General features: G+C 39.0%; 1 protein-coding gene across 2 annotated transcripts in view; it reads right to left on the reverse strand.

The window, feature by feature from the left end:
* MTG1 (mitochondrial ribosome associated GTPase 1) overlaps positions 1-20,111 on the reverse strand; it is a 57,176-nt gene that overhangs the window by 21,566 nt on the left and 15,499 nt on the right. For both annotated transcript variants that reach the window (XM_053692172.1, XM_053692171.1), the window contains exons 5-9: positions 14,993-15,049; positions 8,346-8,436; positions 7,994-8,055; positions 7,550-7,646; positions 6,932-7,013 (exon numbers count right to left, since the gene is read on the reverse strand). In XM_053692172.1, coding sequence (XP_053548147.1) covers positions 6,932-7,013; positions 7,550-7,646; positions 7,994-8,055; positions 8,346-8,436; positions 14,993-15,049 — 389 coding nt within the window. The remainder of the gene's footprint in view (positions 1-6,931; positions 7,014-7,549; positions 7,647-7,993; positions 8,056-8,345; positions 8,437-14,992; positions 15,050-20,111) is intronic.

Consider the following 20,111-nt stretch of genomic DNA (forward strand, 5'->3'; position numbering starts at 1 on the left):
GGGTTCAAACGGAACACCCTGTAAAACGTTAAGAACAAGGTTTAAACTCCATGGTGGAGCCACAGCTTTAAACACAGGTTTAATCCTGGCCAAAGCCTGACAAAAAGCCTGAATGTCTGGAACTTCTGACAGACGCTTGTGTAACAGAATGGACAGAGCTGAGATCTGTCCCTTTAAGGAACTAGCGGATAACCCCTTTTCTAAACCTTCTTGTAGAAAAGACAATATCCTAGGAATCCTAACCTTACTCCAAGAGTAACCTTTGGATTCGCACCAATATAGGTATTTACGCCATATTTTATGGTAAATCTTTCTGGTAACAGGCTTCCTAGCCTGTATTAAGGTATCAATAACTGACTCAGAAAAACCACGCTTTGATAAGATCAAGCGTTCAATTTCCAAGCAGTCAGCTTCAGAGAAGTTAGATTTTGATGTTTGAAAGGACCCTGAATCAGAAGGTCCTGTTTCAGAGGTAACGACCAAGGTGGACAGAATGACATGTCCACCAGATCTGTATACCAAGTCCTGCGTGGCCATGCAGGCGCTATTAGAATCACTGATGCTTTCTCCTGTTTGATTCTGGCAATCAATCGAGGAAGCATCGGGAAAGGTGGAAACACATAAGCCATCCTGAAGGTCCATGGTGCTGTCAAGGCATCTATCAGGACCGCTCCCGGATCCCTGGATCTGGACCCGTAGCGCGGAAGCTTGGCGTTCTGTCGAGACGCCATGAGATCTATCTCTGTTATGCCCCAACGTCGAAGTATTTGGGCAAAGACCTCTGGATGAAGTTCCCACTCCCCCGGATGAAAAGTCTGACGACTTAAGAAATCCGCCTCCCAGTTCTCCACTCCCGGGATGTGGATTGCAGACAGGTGGCAAGAGTGAGACTCTGCCCAGCGAATTATCTTCGATACTTCCATCATTGCTAGGGAGCTTCTTGTCCCTCCCTGATGGTTGATATAAGCTACAGTCGTGATGTTGTCCGACTGGAACCTGATGAACCCCCGAGTTGTTAACTGGGGCCAAGCCAGAAGAGCATTGAGGACTGCTCTCAATTCCAGAATGTTTATTGGAAGAAGACTCTCCTCCTGATTCCATAGTCCCTGAGCCTTCAGAGAATTCCAGACAGCGCCCCAACCTAGTAGGCTGGCGTCTGTTGTTACAATTGACCAGTCTGGCCTGCTGAATGGCATTCCCCTGGACAGATGTGGCCGATAAAGCCACCATAGAAGAGAATTTCTGGTCTCTTGATTCAGATTTAGAGTGGGGGACAAATCTGAGTAATCCCCATTCCACTGACTTAGCATGCACAGTTGCAGTGGTCTGAGATGTAGGCGTGCAAAAGGAACTATGTCCATTGCTGCTACCATTAGTCTGATTACCTCCATGCATTGAGCTACTGACGGGTGTTGAATAGAATGAAGGACACGGCATGCACTTTGAAGTTTTGTTAACCTGTCCTCTGTCAGGTAAATCTTCATTTCTACAGAATCTATCGGAGTCCCCAGGAAGGGAACTCTTGTGAGTGGAAAGAGAGAACTTTTCTCTTCGTTCACTTTCCATCCATGCGACCTTAGAAATGCCAGTACTATCTCTGTATGAGATTTGGCAGTTTGAAGGCTTGAAGCTTGTATCAGTATGTCGTCTAAGTACGGAGCTACTGAAATTCCTCGCGGTCTTAGTACCGCCAGAAGAGTGCCCAGAACCTTTGTGAAGATTCTTGGAGCCGTAGCCAGTCCGAATGGAAGAGCTACAAACTGGTAATGCCTGTCTAAAAAGGCAAACCTTAGATACCGGTAATGGCTTTTGTGAATCGGTATGTGAAGGTAAGCATCCTTTAAATCCACTGTGGTCATGTACTGACCCTCTTGGATCATGGGCAAAATTGTTCGAATAGTTTCCATCTTGAACGATGGAACTCTTAGGAATTTGTTTAGGATCTTTAAATCCAAGATTGACCTGAAGGTTCCCTCTTTTTTGGGAACTACAAACAGATTTGAGTAAAACCCTTGTCCTTGTTCCAACCGCGGAACTGGATGGATCACTCCCATTAATAAAAGATCTTGTACGCAGCGTAGAAACGCTTCCTTCTTTGTTAGGTTTGTTGGCAACCTTGACAGATGAAATCTCCCTCTTGGGGGAGAGGATTTGAAGTCCAGAAGGTATCCCTGAGATATGATCTCTAACGCCCAGGGATCCTGAACATCTCTTGCCCAAGCCTGGGCGAAGAGGGAAAGTCTGCCCCCCACTAGATCCGGTCCCGGATCGGGGGCCCTCAATTCATGCTGTCTTAGGGGCAGCAGCAGGTTTTCTGGCCTGTTTGCCCCTGTTCCAGGACTGGTTAGGTTTCCAGCCTTGTCTGTAGCGAGCAACAGCTCCTTCCTGTTTTGGTGCAGAGGAAGTTGATGCTGCTCCTGCTTTGAAATTACGAAAGGAACGAAAATTGGACTGTCTAGCCTTGGCTTTGGCCTTGTCCTGAGGCAGGGCATGACCTTTACCTCCTGTAATGTCAGCAATAATCTCTTTCAAGCCGGGCCCGAATAAGGTCTGCCCTATGAAAGGAATATTAAGCAATTTAGATTTAGACGTAACATCAGCTGACCAGGATTTCAGCCACAGAGCTCTGCGTGCCTGAATGGCGAATCCTGAATTTTTAGCCGCAAGTTTAGTTAAATGTACTACGGCATCTGAAATAAATGAATTAGCTAACTTAAGGAATTTAAGTTTGTGTGTGATGTCATCTAGTGTGGATGATTGAAGTGTCTCTTCCAGAGACTCAAACCAAAATGCTGCTGCAGCCGTGACAGGCGCAATACATGCAAGAGGTTGCAATATAAACCCTTGTTGAACAAACATTTTCTTAAGGTAACCCTCTAATTTTTTATCCATTGGATCTGAAAAAGCACAACTTTAGCAAAGGTTTAATCCCATTAGCAAAGATAACAATTTCTGAAAGCAGGAAACAAATTACAGAATAAACGTTTTTATCTCAGTCAAACTATAATTCTCACAGCTCTGCTGTGCTGACTGAAATATTTGATGCATAGTAAAAGCGCCCCTCCCCCACACACACAGCAGTGAGGGAGAACAGAAACTGACAGAAAAAAAACAGATTTAAGCAACTGCCAAGTGGAAAAATAGTGCCCAAACATTTATTCACTCAGTACCTCAGTAAATGAAAACGATTTTACATTCCAGCAAAAACGTTAAACATAATCTCTAGTTATTAAACAGCTTTATGTCTTTCTTACAGTGTAATTCTAGTGAATTACCATTCTCCCAGAATACTGAAGTGTAAAGTATACATACATGACATTATATCGGTATAGCAGGATTTTCTCATCAATTCCATTGTCAGAAAATAAAAACTGCTACATACCTCTATGCAGATTCATCTGCCCGCTGTCCCCTGATCTGAAGTTTACCTCTCCTCAGATGGCCGAGAAACAGCAATATGATCTTAACTACTCCGGCTAAAATCATAGCAAAACTCTGGTAGATTCTTCCTCAAACTCTGCCAGAGAGGTAATAACACACTCCGGTGTTATTTTAAAATAACAAACTTTTGATTGAAGATATAAAACTAAGTATAATCACCATAGTCCTCTCACACGACCTATCTAGTTGCTGGGTGCAAGAGAATGACTGGAGGTGACGTAGAGGGGAGGAGCTATATAGCAACTCTGCTGGGTGAATCCTCTTGCACTTCCTGTAGGGGAGCAGATAATATCCCACAAGTAATGATGACCCGTGGACTGATCACACTTAACAGAAGAAATTGGGTTTAGTATCCCTTTAACTTGGGAATTCTCTTAGAAAACAAACATAAATAATATTTAGGGCACTCTTTGTAAGATCTACATCCCAAAGAATTTCCAGAGCCCGATACCTGCCTTTAAATGCAATAAAAAAAACTTGACATAGTTGATTGAAAACAATATGTCACCAATACAAAGATCTGAGGTCATTAAGAGGATAACTAGCCTTGCAAAGAAATATACTTTTATAAATATTAATGCCTTGAAACAATAAAGAATGGAAAACACATGGTGTTTGATATCAAAACATTCTGTGTGGCCTAAAGACTTTATTGGACCACCTTGCAGGTAAATTAAGTGTGCCTGCGCAATAGTTACGCTAATGGAATACATTCAGGACTTTCTGATTTTTACTGAGAATAAAAGGGCCATAAAAGCTGGGGTTGGATTCTCTTACACACAAAAAAAATTTAATTGGCTGTATATTGTTAATACGCTGAACATTTTTGTCATAATAAATATTTCTTATTATAGTTTTGGGCCTTCTTCTTAACATTTGAATTCACGTTACTTCAGAGACTGGTAATAATTAGTAAGGTTTAACATTAAGAGTTTCAGTTCTGTATTTTTATATATACAGATAGATTTTTGCCAAATTGGGTTTTTGGATTTTAATATGTGAAGTAAGGGGGTCAATGACTCCCAGTGACCTTAAACACTAAATAAATGCAAAATATGGGAGCTGCCATGTTGTAACTTAAGGTTACCTTCTCTGCTGTAGCCAATTAGGGACAGTTATTATTTATTTGTATAGCGCCACCAAATTCCGTAGCGCTGGGTACAATGATAGGGGTATACAATGACAACATTTTGTTAAAAATACAAAACATAAAACTAAACAAATCTGGTACAGGAGGAAGAGGGCCCTGCTCCGGAGAGCTCACAGTCTACAGGTTTAGGGTGCAGAGACATAAGGTTAGGGTAGCTTGTTACATCAGTTGTAGTTGCAGTAGTGAGTCAGGCAGTTCATGTATTAGTTTGGTTCGGATGAGGGATGGAGGAGATATGGTACGCCTCTCTGAATAGGTGGGTTTTCAAGGAGCGTCTGAAGCTATACAAGGTTGGAGACAGTCTTATGGAGCGGGGTAGAGACGTTCCAGAGGACAGGAGCAGCACGTGTGAAGTCTTGGAGGCGGGAGTGGGACGTAGAGATAACAGGAGTGGAGAGACGTAGGTCAGAGGTTGATCACGATAAGAGAGGAAATATAGTTGGGAGTTAGACTGTTTAGTGCTTTGTAAGTTAGGGTTAATACTTTAAACTGTATTTTGGAGTGTATGGGGAGCCAGTGTAGAGACTGGCAGAGCGGAGTCGCTGATGTAGATCGGCGACTTAGGTGGATGAGTCTAGCTAAAGCATTCATAATAGATTGGAGGGAGGAGAGGTGGTGTTTTGGAAGGCCATTTAGGTTGCAGTAATCAATGCGTGACAAAATGAGGGAATGAATAAGTATTTTTGTTGTTTTTTGAGTAAGGAAGGGACAAATTCTGGAAATGTTGCATAGGTGTGAACGGCAGGATTTGGTAAGCGCTTGTATATGTGGGTTGAATGTGAGCTTTGAGTCTAGTGTGACCCCAAGACAGCAAACCTGGGGGGTGAGGTGTTGAGAATAGAGTCTCCAACTGTCAGAGAAATGTCAGGTGTTGGATGTCTCGAAGAGGGGGGGGAATAAGAAGCAGCTCAGTTTTGGACAGATTGAGTTGGAGGTAGTGTGAAGACATCCAAGAGTAAATTGCAGAGAGGCAGTTGGAAATCTGGTTGAGTAAAGAGGGAGAGATATCAGGAGAGGAAAGATAGATTTCGGTATCATCAGCATATAAGTGGTACTGGAATCCAAAGGAGGCTATAAGTTTTCCAAGGGAGGATGTATAGAGAGAGAAAAGACAGAGCCTTGCGGTACTCCAACTGAGAGAGGCATAGGATCGCAAGATATGTTGTTAAAAGAAACTGAAAACGAGCGGTTTGAGAGATATGAGGCAAACCAGGAGAGGGCTGTGTCTCGGATGCCAAATGAATGTAGTATTTTTTGGAGGAGAGGATGGTCGACTGTGTCAAAAGCAGCGGATAGGTCAAGAAGAATTAGTAAAGGATTAGTGGCCTTTTGCATTAGCTGATAACAGGTCATTGTTACTTTAGCAAGGGCAGTTTCTGTTGAGTGTTTAGGGCGGAAACCAGATTGTAGTGGATCAAGTAAAGAGTTAGTTGTGAGAAATGGAATTAGCCGATTGTAGACCAGTCGTACCAATAATTTTGAAGCAAAGGGAAGTAAAGAGACCGGTCGTAGTTAGAAGGAGTTGAGGGGTCAAGCGAGGGCTTTTTTAGGATTGGTATGATTGACGCATGCTTGAATGGATCCGGAAATGTGCCAGCGGTGAGAGATTGGTTAAATGAGTTAGGGTAGGGGTTAGTGAAGCAGAGAAAGAGAGGGAAGAAGTTGTGAAGGAATAGGGTCAAGTGGGCAGGTTGTGAGATGAGCCAAGCATAGGAGTACAGAGACTTCTTCCTCTGTTACAGGGGGGAAGTAGCATAGAGTTTTGTTAATAGAAGGGGTGGGTAGGATTGCTGGGTTTGAAGGGTGTGAGGTGCAGATCTCTTACCCAATTGGTGTCAATTTTATTTTTGAAGTGATCAGCAATAATCTGAGCAGTGAGGTTGGTAGTGGGCGGGGGTGCAGGCGGACGTAGAAGGGAGTTAAAGGTTGAGAACAGCTTTCTGGGGTTGGATGCATGAGATGACACAAGGGAGGAAAAATACTTGTTTGGCCAGGCTGAGCACAGAGTTGTAGGACTTAAGGATGAATTTATAATGCCGGAAATCAGCACAGTTATAAATAGGTCACTGGAGTGTGCAGCCAATGGCTGTGTGGAATATAACAGTGTTCTGCACTTCCACTTCTAACAGGAACTGAAAAGCTCACAATTTCAGAATGGAATTACAGGAAAAGGGGACAAAATAAATAATGAAAGTATATTACAGTGTTTGTTTTATATACACAATGTATTATTTTATATTCCCATCTAAATTTGCAGGGGAGAAGTTGGATGACCATATCTCTTCAAAGTTTGAGAAATTGATAGAACTACATAACTGCAACCGACTAGTTCCATCTCACCTGTGTTGCTGGTGATGGTTCAGTGTATATAGCAGGTAATCTGAAATGATATCCTCTCCCACCAAGTGATCAAGAATAGTACCTACAGAAAGGAAAATAAAAAATACCTTATAAGCATTTGTCTTCACATTTGTGCTGAGTAACTATTTTTGAACATACACTATAATTCAAAAACATAGCTACTAAAGTGATTAAACTACCTTTTTATCCAAATAGTTTCTCTCTAAAGACACAGTAACTGTAAAATCCCTCCCACTTAAATGTGTTCCCAATGATACATTTTATCTTCTGGAATTTATTAACTTGTGTACAAAAATATCCTTTAACTTTATTTTGTCACTTAAAACAGCGTTTTTTGCCTGTTGACACCGCAACCGATGACAGAAAAATGTCAGTAATGCAATATTTTGTTATGCAAACAAGAAGCAGCAACAGAAACCAACCACCCCGGCAGGGTGGAAGAGAGAGACCAGCCAATTTGAAAGGGCATTCCTGAAGTATATTGGAATATAATGGCATCTTCACAGCTGCTTGTCTGAGTATTTTGTCCTTTTAAGGGTTAGTATAATATATATATATAAGTATATATAGAAATCTCTGACTTTACATCTTGCTTACCACACAAAGCCAGCTTCATACCAGTCTCAACAGACTCAATGTGAGGAGACATAACTCCAGGTGTATCCAGGAGATAGATTAGAGGAGTTTCTGAGATCTGTATGATGGAATAACAATAGAATTAAATGAAAGAATCAATAATAAAACTATTAACACAATATTAAAAGATCTGGATCAATTGGTCCAATAATCATCAGCTTTTCTATAGGACAACGTGAACATTATTTAAACTTAATACCTCTTAAGAAATTCACATAAAACAGTTTCCCCATTCTTCTTCCCCCAGATCTTCATAGCAATAATCAATAAAAAAAAATTATAAAAATCTCAAAGACCAAAGTTAACGTGTGGATCAGCTGCTGACAACCACTAATTGAGACTTCTGAAGTCTTGAGATCATTGTGTTGCTATAGAGATAATCAGAATACTGGACCTTATACCAACCTGGATTTTGGACATCACAGAGCGAGTTATTCCTGGCTCTCCTCCAACTCTAGAGGCTTTTCCTGATGAAAAAGAGAATTCATATTAGAACACGGTGCATATAGATCTTTATGGTAATAAGTAAAAGCTACATTAAGCCACGTGAATGGATTTCCAAAGCTAGAAATAAGCTAGAAAACTTGCACTGTATAACCTAGAGGATTCGCCCATAAAGCGCAAGTCTACAAAGAATACACAGAGCTAAACCAATATAAACAGAATGTTATATTCATGCACAACACAAATACTGCATAACAGATGCTTATTGATTGGTATATGAGATAAAGGGGGGGGGGGTTACTTGGGCACGCACCTTTCTTTAAGTGTAGCCTACGCATGGAGTTGATCAGAGATGATTTTCCAACATTGGGCACTCCAATCACCATAATACAGCATTCTGGGTTCTGAAACAGATAACATGCTGAGCACAGAATGATATTTCTGCATAGATATCACAGTTAACTAAACTAGCTTGCAACAAGGTAGGCAAATTAATTGCTCACTGGAATATCTCTTTCTACTTTTTTTGACTAAGGAGTTATGTGACCCTCTGATTATCACAAATGGCACGTTATTTCCTATAAGACATCAGTTTCTGTCAAACTATGCCTCCTCTTTCAAACAAGGAGTTCACATGACAGACTATAATTAAAGTAATACAAAGAGGAAGGACACCCACACTTTGGTGTCTCTTTGACAGTTAACAATAAAGCCTACACTTTCCTTTCTTAAACAAGGGTAAGATGATCAAAGAGCAATAAATAGGAGTGGCATATAAACCACATAACCAAAAAGAAACCATCACTAACATCAGACCCATTGTGATAAAAAACATAATTTATGTAAGAACTTACCTGATAAATTCATTTCTTTCATATTAGCAAGAGTCCATGAGCTAGTGACGTATGGGATATACATTCCTACCAGGAGGGGCAAAGTTTCCCAAACCTCAAAATGCCTATAAATACACCCCTCACCACACCCACAAATCAGTTTAACGCATAGCCAAGAAGTGGGGTGATAAGAAAAAAGTGCGAAAGCATAAAAAAAATAAGGAATTGGAATAATTGTGCTTTATACAAAAAAATCATAACCACCACAAAAAAGGGTGGGCCTCATGGACTCTTGCTAATATGAAAGAAATGAATTTATCAGGTAAGTTCTTACATAAATTATGTTTTCTTTCATGTAATTAGCAAGAGTCCATGAGCTAGTGACGTATGGGATAATGAATACCCAAGATGTGGATCTTCCACGCAAGAGTCACTAGAGAGGGAGGGATAAAATAAAGACAGCCAATTCCGCTGAAAATAATCCACACCCAAAACAAAGTTTAAATCTTATAATGAAAAAAACAAATTATAAGCAGAAGAATCAAACTGAAACAGCTGCCTGAAGTACTTTTCTACCAAAAACTGCTTCAGAAGAAGAAAACACATCAAAATGGTAGAATTTAGTAAAAGTATGCAAAGAAGACCAAGTTGCTGCTTTGCAAATCTGATCAACCGAAGCTTCATTCCTAAACGCCCAGGAAGTAGAAACTGACCTAGTAGAATGAGCTGTAATCCTTTGAGGCGGAGTTTTACCCGACTCGACATAAGCATGATGAATCAAAGACTTTAACCAAGACGCCAAAGAAATGGCAGAGGCCTTCTGACCTTTCCTAGAACCGGAAAAGATAACAAATAGACTAGAAGTCTTTCGGAAATTTTTAGTAGCTTCAACATAATATTTCAAAGCTCTAACTACATCCAAAGAATGCAACTATCTTTCCTTAGAATTCTTAGGATTAGGACACAATGAAGGAACCACAATTTCTCTACTAATGTTGTTAGAATTCACAACCTTAGGTAAAATTTTAAAAGTAGTTCGCAACACCGCCTTATCCTGATGAAAAATCAGAAAAGGAGACTCACAAGAAAGAGCAGATAATTCAGAAACTCTTCTAGCAGAAGAGATGGCCAAAAGAAACAAAACTTTCCAAGAAAGTAATTTAATGTCCAGCGAATGCATAGGTTCAAACGGAGAAGCTTGAAGAGCCCCCAGAACCAAATTCAAACTCCAAGGAGGAGAAATTGACTTAATAACAGGTTTTATACGAACCAAAGCCTGTACAAAACAATGAATATCAGGAAGACTAGCAATCTTTCTGTGGAAAAGAACAGAAAGAGCAGAGATTTGTCCTTTCAAGGAACTTGCAGACAAACCTTTATCCAAACCATCCTGAAGAAACTGTAAAATTCTAGGAATTCTAAAAGAATGCCAAGAAAAATGATGAGAAAAACACCAAGAAATGTAAATCTTCCAGACTCGAGAATATATCTTCCTAGATACAGATTTACGAGCCTGTAACATAGTATTAATCACAGAGTCAGAGAAACCTCTATGACTGAGAATCAAGCGTTCAATCTCCATACCTTCAAATTTAAGGATTTGAGATCCTGATGGAAAAAAGGACCTTGCGATAGAAGGTCTGGTCTTAATGGAAGAGTCCACGGTTGGCAAGTGGCCATCCGGACAAGATCCGCATACCAAAACCTGTGAGGCCATGCTGGAGCCACCAGCAGAACAAACGAGCACTCCTTTAGAATCTTGGAAATCACTCTTGGAAGGAGAACTAGAGGCGGAAAGATATAGGCAGGATGATACTTCCAAGGAAGTGACAATGCATCCACTGCCTCCGCCTGAGGATCCCTGGATCTGGACAGATACCTGGGAAGTTTCTTGTTTAGATGAGAAGCCATCAGATCTATTTCTGGAAGTCCCCACATTTGAACAATCTGAAGAAATACCTCTGGGTGAAGAGACCATTCGCCCGGATGTAACGTTTGGCGACTGAGATAATCCGCTTCCCAATTGTCTATACCTGGGATATGAACCGCAGAAATTAGACAGGAGCTAGATTCCGCCCATACCAGTATTCGAGATACTTCTTTCATAGCCAGAGGACTGTGAGTCCCTCCTTGATGATTGACATATGCCACAGTTGTGACATTGTCCGTCTGAAAACAAATGAACGACTCTCTCTTTAGAAGAGGCCATGACTGAAGAGCTCTGAAAATTGCACGGAGTTCCAAAATGTTGATTGGTAATCTCACCTCCTGAGATTCCCAAACCCCTTGTGCTGTCAGAGACCCCCAAAAAGCTCCCCAACCTGTCAGACTTGCATCTGTTGAAATCACAGTCCAGGTCGGAAGAACAAAAGAAGCCCCCTGAACTAAACGATGGTGGTCTGTCCACCACGTCAGAGTGTCGTACAATCGGTTTCAAAGATATTAATTGAGATATCTTTGTTTAATCCCTGCACCACTGGTTCAGCATACAGAGCTGAAGAGGTCGCATGTGAAAACGAGCAAAGGGGATCGCGTCCGATGCAGCAGTCATAAGACCTAGAATTTCCATGCATAAGGCTACCGAAGGGAATGATTGAGACTGAAGGTTTCGACAAGCTTAAACCAATTTTAGATGTCTCTTGTCTGTCAGAGACAGAGTCATGGACACTGAATCTATCTGGAAACCTAAAAAGGTTACCCTTGTCTGAGGAATCAATGAACTTTTTGGTAAATTGATCCTCCAACCATGTTCTTGAAGAAACAATACAAGTCGATTCGTATGAGATTCCGCTAAATGTGAAGACTGAGCAAGTACCAAGATATCGTCCAAATAAGGAAATACCACAATACCCTGTTCTCTGCTTACAGACAGAAGGGCACCGAGAACCTTTGTAAAAATCCTTGGAGCTGTTGCTAGGCCAAACGGCAGAGCCACAAACTGGTGATGCTTGTCTAGGAAAGAGAATCTCAGAAACTGATAGTGATCTGGATGAATCGGAATATGCAGATATGCATCCTGTAAATCTATTGTGGACATATAATGCCCTTGCTGAACAAAAGGCAGAATAGTCCTTATAGTTACCATTTTGAATGTTGGTATCCTTACATAATGATTCAATATTTTTAAATCCAGAACTGGTCTGAAGGAATTCTCCTTCTTTGGTACAATGAAGAGATTTGAGTAAAACCCCAGCCCCTGTTCCAGAACTGGAACTGGCACAATTACTCCAGCTAACTCTAGATCTGAAACACATTTCAGAAATGCTTGAGCCTTCACTGGATTTACTGGGACACGGGAAAGAAAAAATCTTCTTGCAGGAGGCCTTATCTTGAAGCCTATTCTCTACCCTTGTGAAACAATGTTCTGAATCCAAAGATTGTGAATCGATTTGATCCAAATTTCTTTGAAAAATCGTAATCTGCCCCCTACCAGCTGGGCTGGAATGAGGGCCGCACCTTCATGTTGACTTGGGAGCTGGCTTTGGCTTTCTAAAAGGCTTGGATTTATTCTAGACTGGAGATGGTTTCCAAACTGATACCGTTCCTGTAGGGGAAGGATCAGGCTTTTGTTCCTTATTGTGACGAAAGGAACGAAAACGATTAGTAGACCTAAATTTACCTTTAGATTTTTTATCCTGTGGTAAAAAAGTTCCTTTCCCCCCAGTAACAGTTGAAATAATGGAATCCAACTGTGAACCAAATAATTTATTACTCTGGAAAGAAAGGGAAAGCAAAGTTGACTTGGAAGACATATCAGCATTACAAGTTTTAAGCCATAAAGCTCTTCTAGCTAAAATAGCTAGAGACATATACCTGACATCAACCCTAATGATATCAAAGATGGCATCACAAATAAAATTATTAGCATGTTGAAGAAGATTAACAATGCTATGAGAATTATGATCTGTTACTTGCTGCGCTAAAGCTTCCAACCAAAAAGTTGAAGCTGCAGCAACATCCGCTAAAGATATAGCAGGTCTAAGAAGATTACCTGAACATAAGTAAGCTTTTCTTAGAAAGGATTCAATTTTTCTATCTAAAGGATCCTTAAAGGAAGTACTATCTGCCGTAGGAATAGTAGTACGTTTAGCAAGAGTAGAGATAGCCCCATCGACCTTAGGGATTTTATCCCAAAACTCTAATCTGTCAGATGGCACAGGATATAATTGCTTAAAACGTTTAGAAGGAGTAAATGAATTACCCAAATTATTCCATTCCCTGGAAATTACTTCAGAAATAGCATCAGGGACAGGAAAAACTTCTGGAATAACTACAGGAGATTTAAAAACCTTATTTAAACGTTTAGATTTAGTATCAAGAGGACCAGAATCCTCTATTTCTAATGCAATTAAGACTTCTTTAAGTAAAGAACGAATAAATTCCATTTTGAATAAATATGAAGATTTATCAGCATCAACCTCTGAAACAGAATCCTCTGAACCAGAGGAATCATTATCAGAATCAGAATGATGATGTTCATTTAAAAATTCATCTAAAAAATGAGAAGTTTTAAAAGACCTTTTACGTTTACTAGAAGGAGGAATAACAGACATAGCCTTCTTAATGGATTTAGAAACAAAATCTCTTATGTTAACAGGAACACTCTGAGTATTAGATGTTGATGGAACAGCAACAGGTAATGTAACATTACTAAAGGAAATATTATCTGCATTAACAAGTTTGTCATGACATTCATTACAAACAACAGCTGGAGGAACAGATACCACAAGTTTACAGAAAATACACTTAACTTTGGTAGATCCAGCATCAGGCAGCGATTTTCCAGAAGTATCTTCTGATTCAGGATCAATCTGAGACATCTTGCAATATGTAAAAGAAAAAACAACATATAAAGCAAAATTGATCAAATTCCTTAAATGACAGTTTCAGGAATGGGAAAAAATGCCAGTGAACAAGCTTCTAGCAACCAGAAGCAAATAAACAATGAGACTTAAATAATGTGGAGACAATAATGACGCCCATATTTTTTGGCGCCAAAAAAGACGTTATTTGGCGCCTAAATGCTTTTAGCGCCAAAAATGACGCCACATCCGGTAACGCCAACATTTTTGGCGCAAAAATGTCAAAAATGACGCAACTTCCGGCGACAAGTATGACGCCGGAAATAACAAAGAAAATTTTTTTGGCGCCAAAAAAGTCCGCGCCAAGAATGACGCAATAAAATGAAGCATTTTCAGCCCCCGCGAGCCTAACAGCCCACAGGGAAAAAGTCAAATTTTAAGGTAAGAAAAAAAAAATTGATTATTCAAATGCATTATCCCAAATAATGAAACTGACTGTCTGAAATAAGGAATATTGAACATCCTGAATCAAGGCAAATAAATGTTTAAACACATATATTTAGAACTTTATAAAAAAGTGCCCAACCATAGCTTAGAGTGTCACAAAAATAAGACTTACTTACCCCAGGACACTCATCTACATGTAGTAGAAAGCCAAACCAGTACTGAAACGAGAATCAGTAGAGGTAATGGTATATATAAGAGTATATTGTCGATCTGAAAAGGGAGGTAAGAGATGAATCTCTACGACCGATAACAGAGAACCTATGAAATAGACCCCGTAGAAGGAGATCATTGAATTCAAATAGGCAATACTCTCTTCACATCCCTCTGACATTCACTGCACGCTGAGAGGAAAACCGGGCTCCAACCTGCTGCGGAGCGCATATCAACGTAGAATCTAGCACAAACTTACTTCACCACCTCCACAGGAGGCAAAGTTTGTAAAACTGATTTGTGGGTGTGGTGAGGGGTGTATTTATAGGCATTTTGAGGTTTGGGAAACTTTGCCCCTCCTGGTAGGAATGTATATCCCATACGTCACTAGCTCATGGACTCTTGCTAATTACATGAAAGAAAAGTAGTCTTCTCTAACAACTAGTCACATGGTACCCTAGATATCACATGGTCAACAAATGGTCAATGTACAAATGGCAATTACTTGTTAGATACATTCTCTATAGTTAGTTAATGTGGCCCGCGTGTGTGTGTGTATAACATTTGTATATGGTTGAGACATTTTGTTTTTTTTAAAGAAACAAAAAAAAAAAACTGTGGATGCCCTGGTACAATGTTTTCCTTTTTCGACATTTGTAATATCTGACCTCCATCCTATGGAAACGTTGATTTGATCCAATAAGCTCTGTAATTGCTGGAAGAACCTAAAACGTTAAAACAGGGAATATTTAACTTCCCCAAAAAACCATAGACTTTCAAAAGATTACTAAACAGTATAAACTAGAAACATTTTCACAAACTATTAAAACATGAGCATAATTCACAACTATCAGAAAGAGAACAGGTCTACTGTGCTTTTGCTTAAAATATTATTTGTTTATAAAACAAATACAACATTAACCATTGGTAGAATTTTTTTTATATCAGAGGCAATAATGCAGAGAGCATAAAATCAGTATCCGGTGAATCCAAGATACGAGTTCTGGCTAAGACAATTAATATAATGGAAAGACTTGACTAGTAATGTGTTTAAAATAATTAAATATGAGAAACATGGAACTTGTAAGAACAATAAACACAAACTAATTCAAAACCAGAATTTCCTATGAGGATAAAGCAAATAATAAAATAAACATAATACTCTCTTTCCCAAAAATGAACCACATCAAAGTCTTATAACGTAAGGGAACTTGTCTACAACCTTTCTTCTAGATTGTTAGTTCCCACGGGAATAGGGCCCTCAATTACTCCTATATGCGTTTGTAAATTTTGGCCTGTCTCTTACAAGTTTTATTTAAATTAATTGTACCCATGGACAGTGCTTCATAAATTAAAGTATAATAATAATACATTTGTTCAAAATTTGAATTTATATAAAGAGACATATTCTAGAACATGTAATTTTGCATTGCAATGTCCCTTTAAAAGGGAGAGTCTATCCCAAAAATTGTATTGCTTAAAAAGATAGATCCCTTTATTACCCATTACCTAGTTTTGCATAAACACAGTTATATTAATACACTTTTTACCCATGTGATTACCTTGTATCTAAGCCTCTGCAGACTGCCCCCTTATCTCAGTTCTTTTGACAAACTTGCATTTTAGCCAATCAGTACTGACTCATAAATAACTCCACGGAAGAGAGCACAATGTTACCTATATGACAGACTTGAACTAGCAGTATCTAACTGAAAAACTGTCAAAATGAACTGAGATATGAGGCAGCCTTTGAAGGTTTAGAAATTAGCATATGAACCTACCTAGGTTTAGCTTTCAACAAAGAATACCAAGAGAACAAGAACATTTGATGATAAAAGTAAATTGGAAAATTGGTTAAAAATTGCATGCCCTATCTGAGTCATGAAAGTTTCATTTTGACTAGACTGTCCCTTTAAATAGCTGCAAACTTAAAGGGATATTACGGTCAGTGTGCATTTTAGTTTTGAATAGAAGCATTTTTGAATTATACATGTATTAGCAAAAATGCTTCTAGTAAAAACTATAGCTGTTTCAAGAGTGTATTTAAGTATGCTCCGTGCACCAGGATTTGAAAACACAACACTTGATTAGAGAGCCTAAGGATCGTGTATCCTCTGGTGATCATTAAATTTGCATAATTGCTGACTTGATACAGTCTCCACTGGCTATCTGAGCAGCTGTAGTATTTAAAATGCGGGTGCACAGAGAATATCAAGGTATGTTTTTACATCCACGTGCAGAGAAAAAAATGTTAATACTAAACCAGTGATACATTTTACTAGAAGCAACATATGCGTATTGGAAATATGTTTATAGCTGAAGATGTAATTCATCTATGTGCATTTTCATGTTGACTGGAATGTCCCTTTAAGAATAGTGGAATTGAGAATTGTGTGACAAAAAGCAACAAAACAGTTCCAAAATAAAGAACTATTAAATTTTATTCGAAAAACACACAAGCTCAAAAAGTCTCAAACATTTTTCATCTTAAATCCGAATTCACACAAATTTCTACTACAGGGTAATTGAGCATATTACATACATTCTATTTAGCTTTCACCTATAGCCCCAGACTAAAGAGCTATTGTTATAGATCACACAGCATCTGTACTGCACATCATTATACACCTCAGCGTTGTTTGTGAATAAGTGACTGCATCTTACAGAGTAATATTATATCCTATATAAAATACTGAATAATATGTTCATAATTCCAGAGAAAGAGATTCTACACAAGTTCACTTATACCTGTTCCTAATATGTAACAGCCTGTAATAGTGTGCCACTACAGGGTTTAATTCAGAAGGACAGTTAAGTGAATCAAAATACCTTTTATTTGTAAATTTCCACAAAACAGTACTCTTTCATACAGAGACCAGGGTGTAGATTTATCAAAGCTAGTCGAACTCTGAAAAAAACATTTTTATTTTTTTTAGGTATCTATTTTGCGCATATTTATATAATATAATGTTTCTGTGCTGTTTTTGCCATATGTTGGTAATTTAAGATCGCAATTTTATATATATATATATATATATATATATATATATATATATATATATAAAAATTGCGATCTTAAATATATATATATATCATAATTTTATTTCTTCTTAAGCAAATTTTCAGTCAATGTTTCGGTCCTCATAGAGAGGCTTTTGTCAAGACTGTTTTCATGTAGATATTCAATGGATATGCTCGGCTGAGCATATCCGTTGAATATCTACATGAAAACAGTCTTGAAAAAGGTCTCTCTATGAGGACCGAAACATTGACTGAAAATTTGCTTAAGAAGAAATAAAATTATGTTTATTAAGACCTGAGTGTGCTTCTTCTTATTTTGAAGTTTCTATCTACCTACTATAGAGAGCACCCGGGCATTTCACCATATCAGGGAGTGCTGGGAACTTATATATATATATATATATACACACTTTCGGAAGAGTTCCTTCCTTTATCAAGTCTAAAGCAATACTGAGTATTGAGTATTTCTTTAGACTTGATAAAGGAAGGAACTCTTCCGAAAGCTTGTCAAATTATAAATGTATAGTTAGTCCAATAAAAAAGTATCATTGCTCAATGCAATACTCTTGTCACCAGACCCACAGGCAGTTAACCCCAGTCCGGAATGGGTGCAAGAAACAAGGGGGATTACAAACAAAAAGTAATACAACACATAGAAACACCCAGCACTCACCAGCTAGCTCACAGCTAAGATAAAATCACAACTGGAAAGGTTAGTTACCGCATCTGGCCAAATGGGAAAGCTCAGGCACCACGTCAAGGTCTTTTTTGGAGTGCTATTTAGCACCCAGGGCTGGATGTTGCTGAGTCACAGGATGTGTACCTGGTCCGGTCTTGGAGTGCAGTTCCCTTCCATGTTTGGTATTTTCTCTGGGTGATTACATCCACCTGTGCACCCCCTCTTTGTTCTCAGTCTGTTTGGCTTTGTGAGCTCGCATTATGGTGTGGCTGTGTTAGGGACTCAGGCAGTGGAAAGGACCTTGACGTGGTGCCTGAGCTTTCCCATTTGGCCAGATGCGGTAACTAACCTTTCCAGTTGTGATTTTATCTTAGCTGTGAGCTAGCTGGTGAGTGCTGGGTGTTTCTATGTGTTTTATTATATTATATATATATATATATATATATTTTTTTTATTTTTTTTTGCAGAGTTAGGATCCAGCACTCACAATGCCGCCAACCTCCGGGGTGCACTTCAAAAATAGTACATAAACATGAAAGTAATAGAAGGCACTCGCCGATTTGCAACTTGCAATTTATAGACCCCGAAAACGTTTACCGTTTAAATAAAGTTGCAAATCGGCGACTGCCTTCTATTACTTTCATGTATGTATGTGTGTGTATATATATATATATATATATATGCTGTTCTCTTTCTCTTTTTACATTTATGTAAATTACTCTTGGGTCTCCCTAAGAGTAATGGGTAAGCCAGACGTGGAGCCCGTGCACACATGCCCTTAGAGATATGTGACTGCACCTCACTGACGAGGCCCACAGAAGGCCAAAACTATCGTCTGGGGTTGTTGCTTCCCTTGTTCAGAGATGAATTGCCTTGTATTTCGGTGCTGGACTGTCATTGGGCAGGATCAAACTGATATGCTACAGGATATTTTTTCTCTGTGAAGGGGCATAGTGTGCTAAAAGAACGCGCACCCTGAGTTGCAAATATAAATGAACAGGCATGGAAGTTATTCTAGCTTTTGTTCTATCTCAGGAGTGCTGTTCTCTTTCTCGTTTTACATACATACACATATATATATATATTTATTTATATCGCCTCAGTCTGTATGGCGAAATATAGAAAACGCAATTTAAGGAGAAATCTCAGTTCCCTATTGGCGCAAAGCAATAATAAATAAGAAACTGGGCGTATTTGTAGGTCGGCTGTGAAATTACGCCTATTACTAATGTATATTGGTGCACTCGGAAGCACGCCTAGGCGAATGCAAGCGGAGTGCGAAGAAGTTTCTTTCAGATTTGCACAACTATAGGCTTAGATTGCTTTCATAAATATGGCGATTGGTGCGCATGCATTATTGTTCCTGCAATTACAGGCAAATTGCTTTGATAAATCTATCCCCAGGTAGCTTATAGCTCTCAGCCACATGTCCTGCAGGTTCAGTATCTCTCCCCTGTCTGTGGTAACCCGAGAGCAAGGCTGCTGGCTTAAAGGGATACTGAACACAAAATTTGTCCTTCACGATTCAGGTAGAGGATACAATTTTAAACAACATTCCAATTTACTTCTATTATCTAATTTGCTTCATTCTTTAGATATCTTTTGTTGAAAAAATAGCAATACAAATGGGTGAGCCAATCACACGAGGTATCTATGTGCAGCCACCAATCAGCAGCTACTGAGCCTATCTAGATATGCTTTTCAAAGGATATCAAGAGAATGAAGCAAATTAGATAATAGATGTAAATTAGACAGTTGTTTAAAATTGCATACTGTTTCTAAATCATGAAAGAAAAAAAAATTGGGTTTCATGTCCCTTTAAGTAGTTTTAACTAATTATCAGACACCTGTACCCTATTAGAATTGCAGTCTCTGCACTGCTTACAGACCCTCCCAGCATCTTGTCTATAGAAAGGATACTCTTTAAAGGGACACTGAACCCAAATTTTTTCTTTCATGATTCAGATAGAGCATGAAATTTTAAACAACTTTCTAATTTACTCCCATTATCAAATGTTCTTTATTCTCTTGGTATCTTTATTTGAAATGCAAGAATGTAAGTTTAGATGCCGGCCCATTTTTGGTGA

The sequence above is a fragment of the Bombina bombina genome, chromosome 9 (genome assembly GCF_027579735.1).
Source record: "Bombina bombina isolate aBomBom1 chromosome 9, aBomBom1.pri, whole genome shotgun sequence".
In the NCBI taxonomy this organism is placed as follows: domain Eukaryota; kingdom Metazoa; phylum Chordata; class Amphibia; order Anura; family Bombinatoridae; genus Bombina; species Bombina bombina.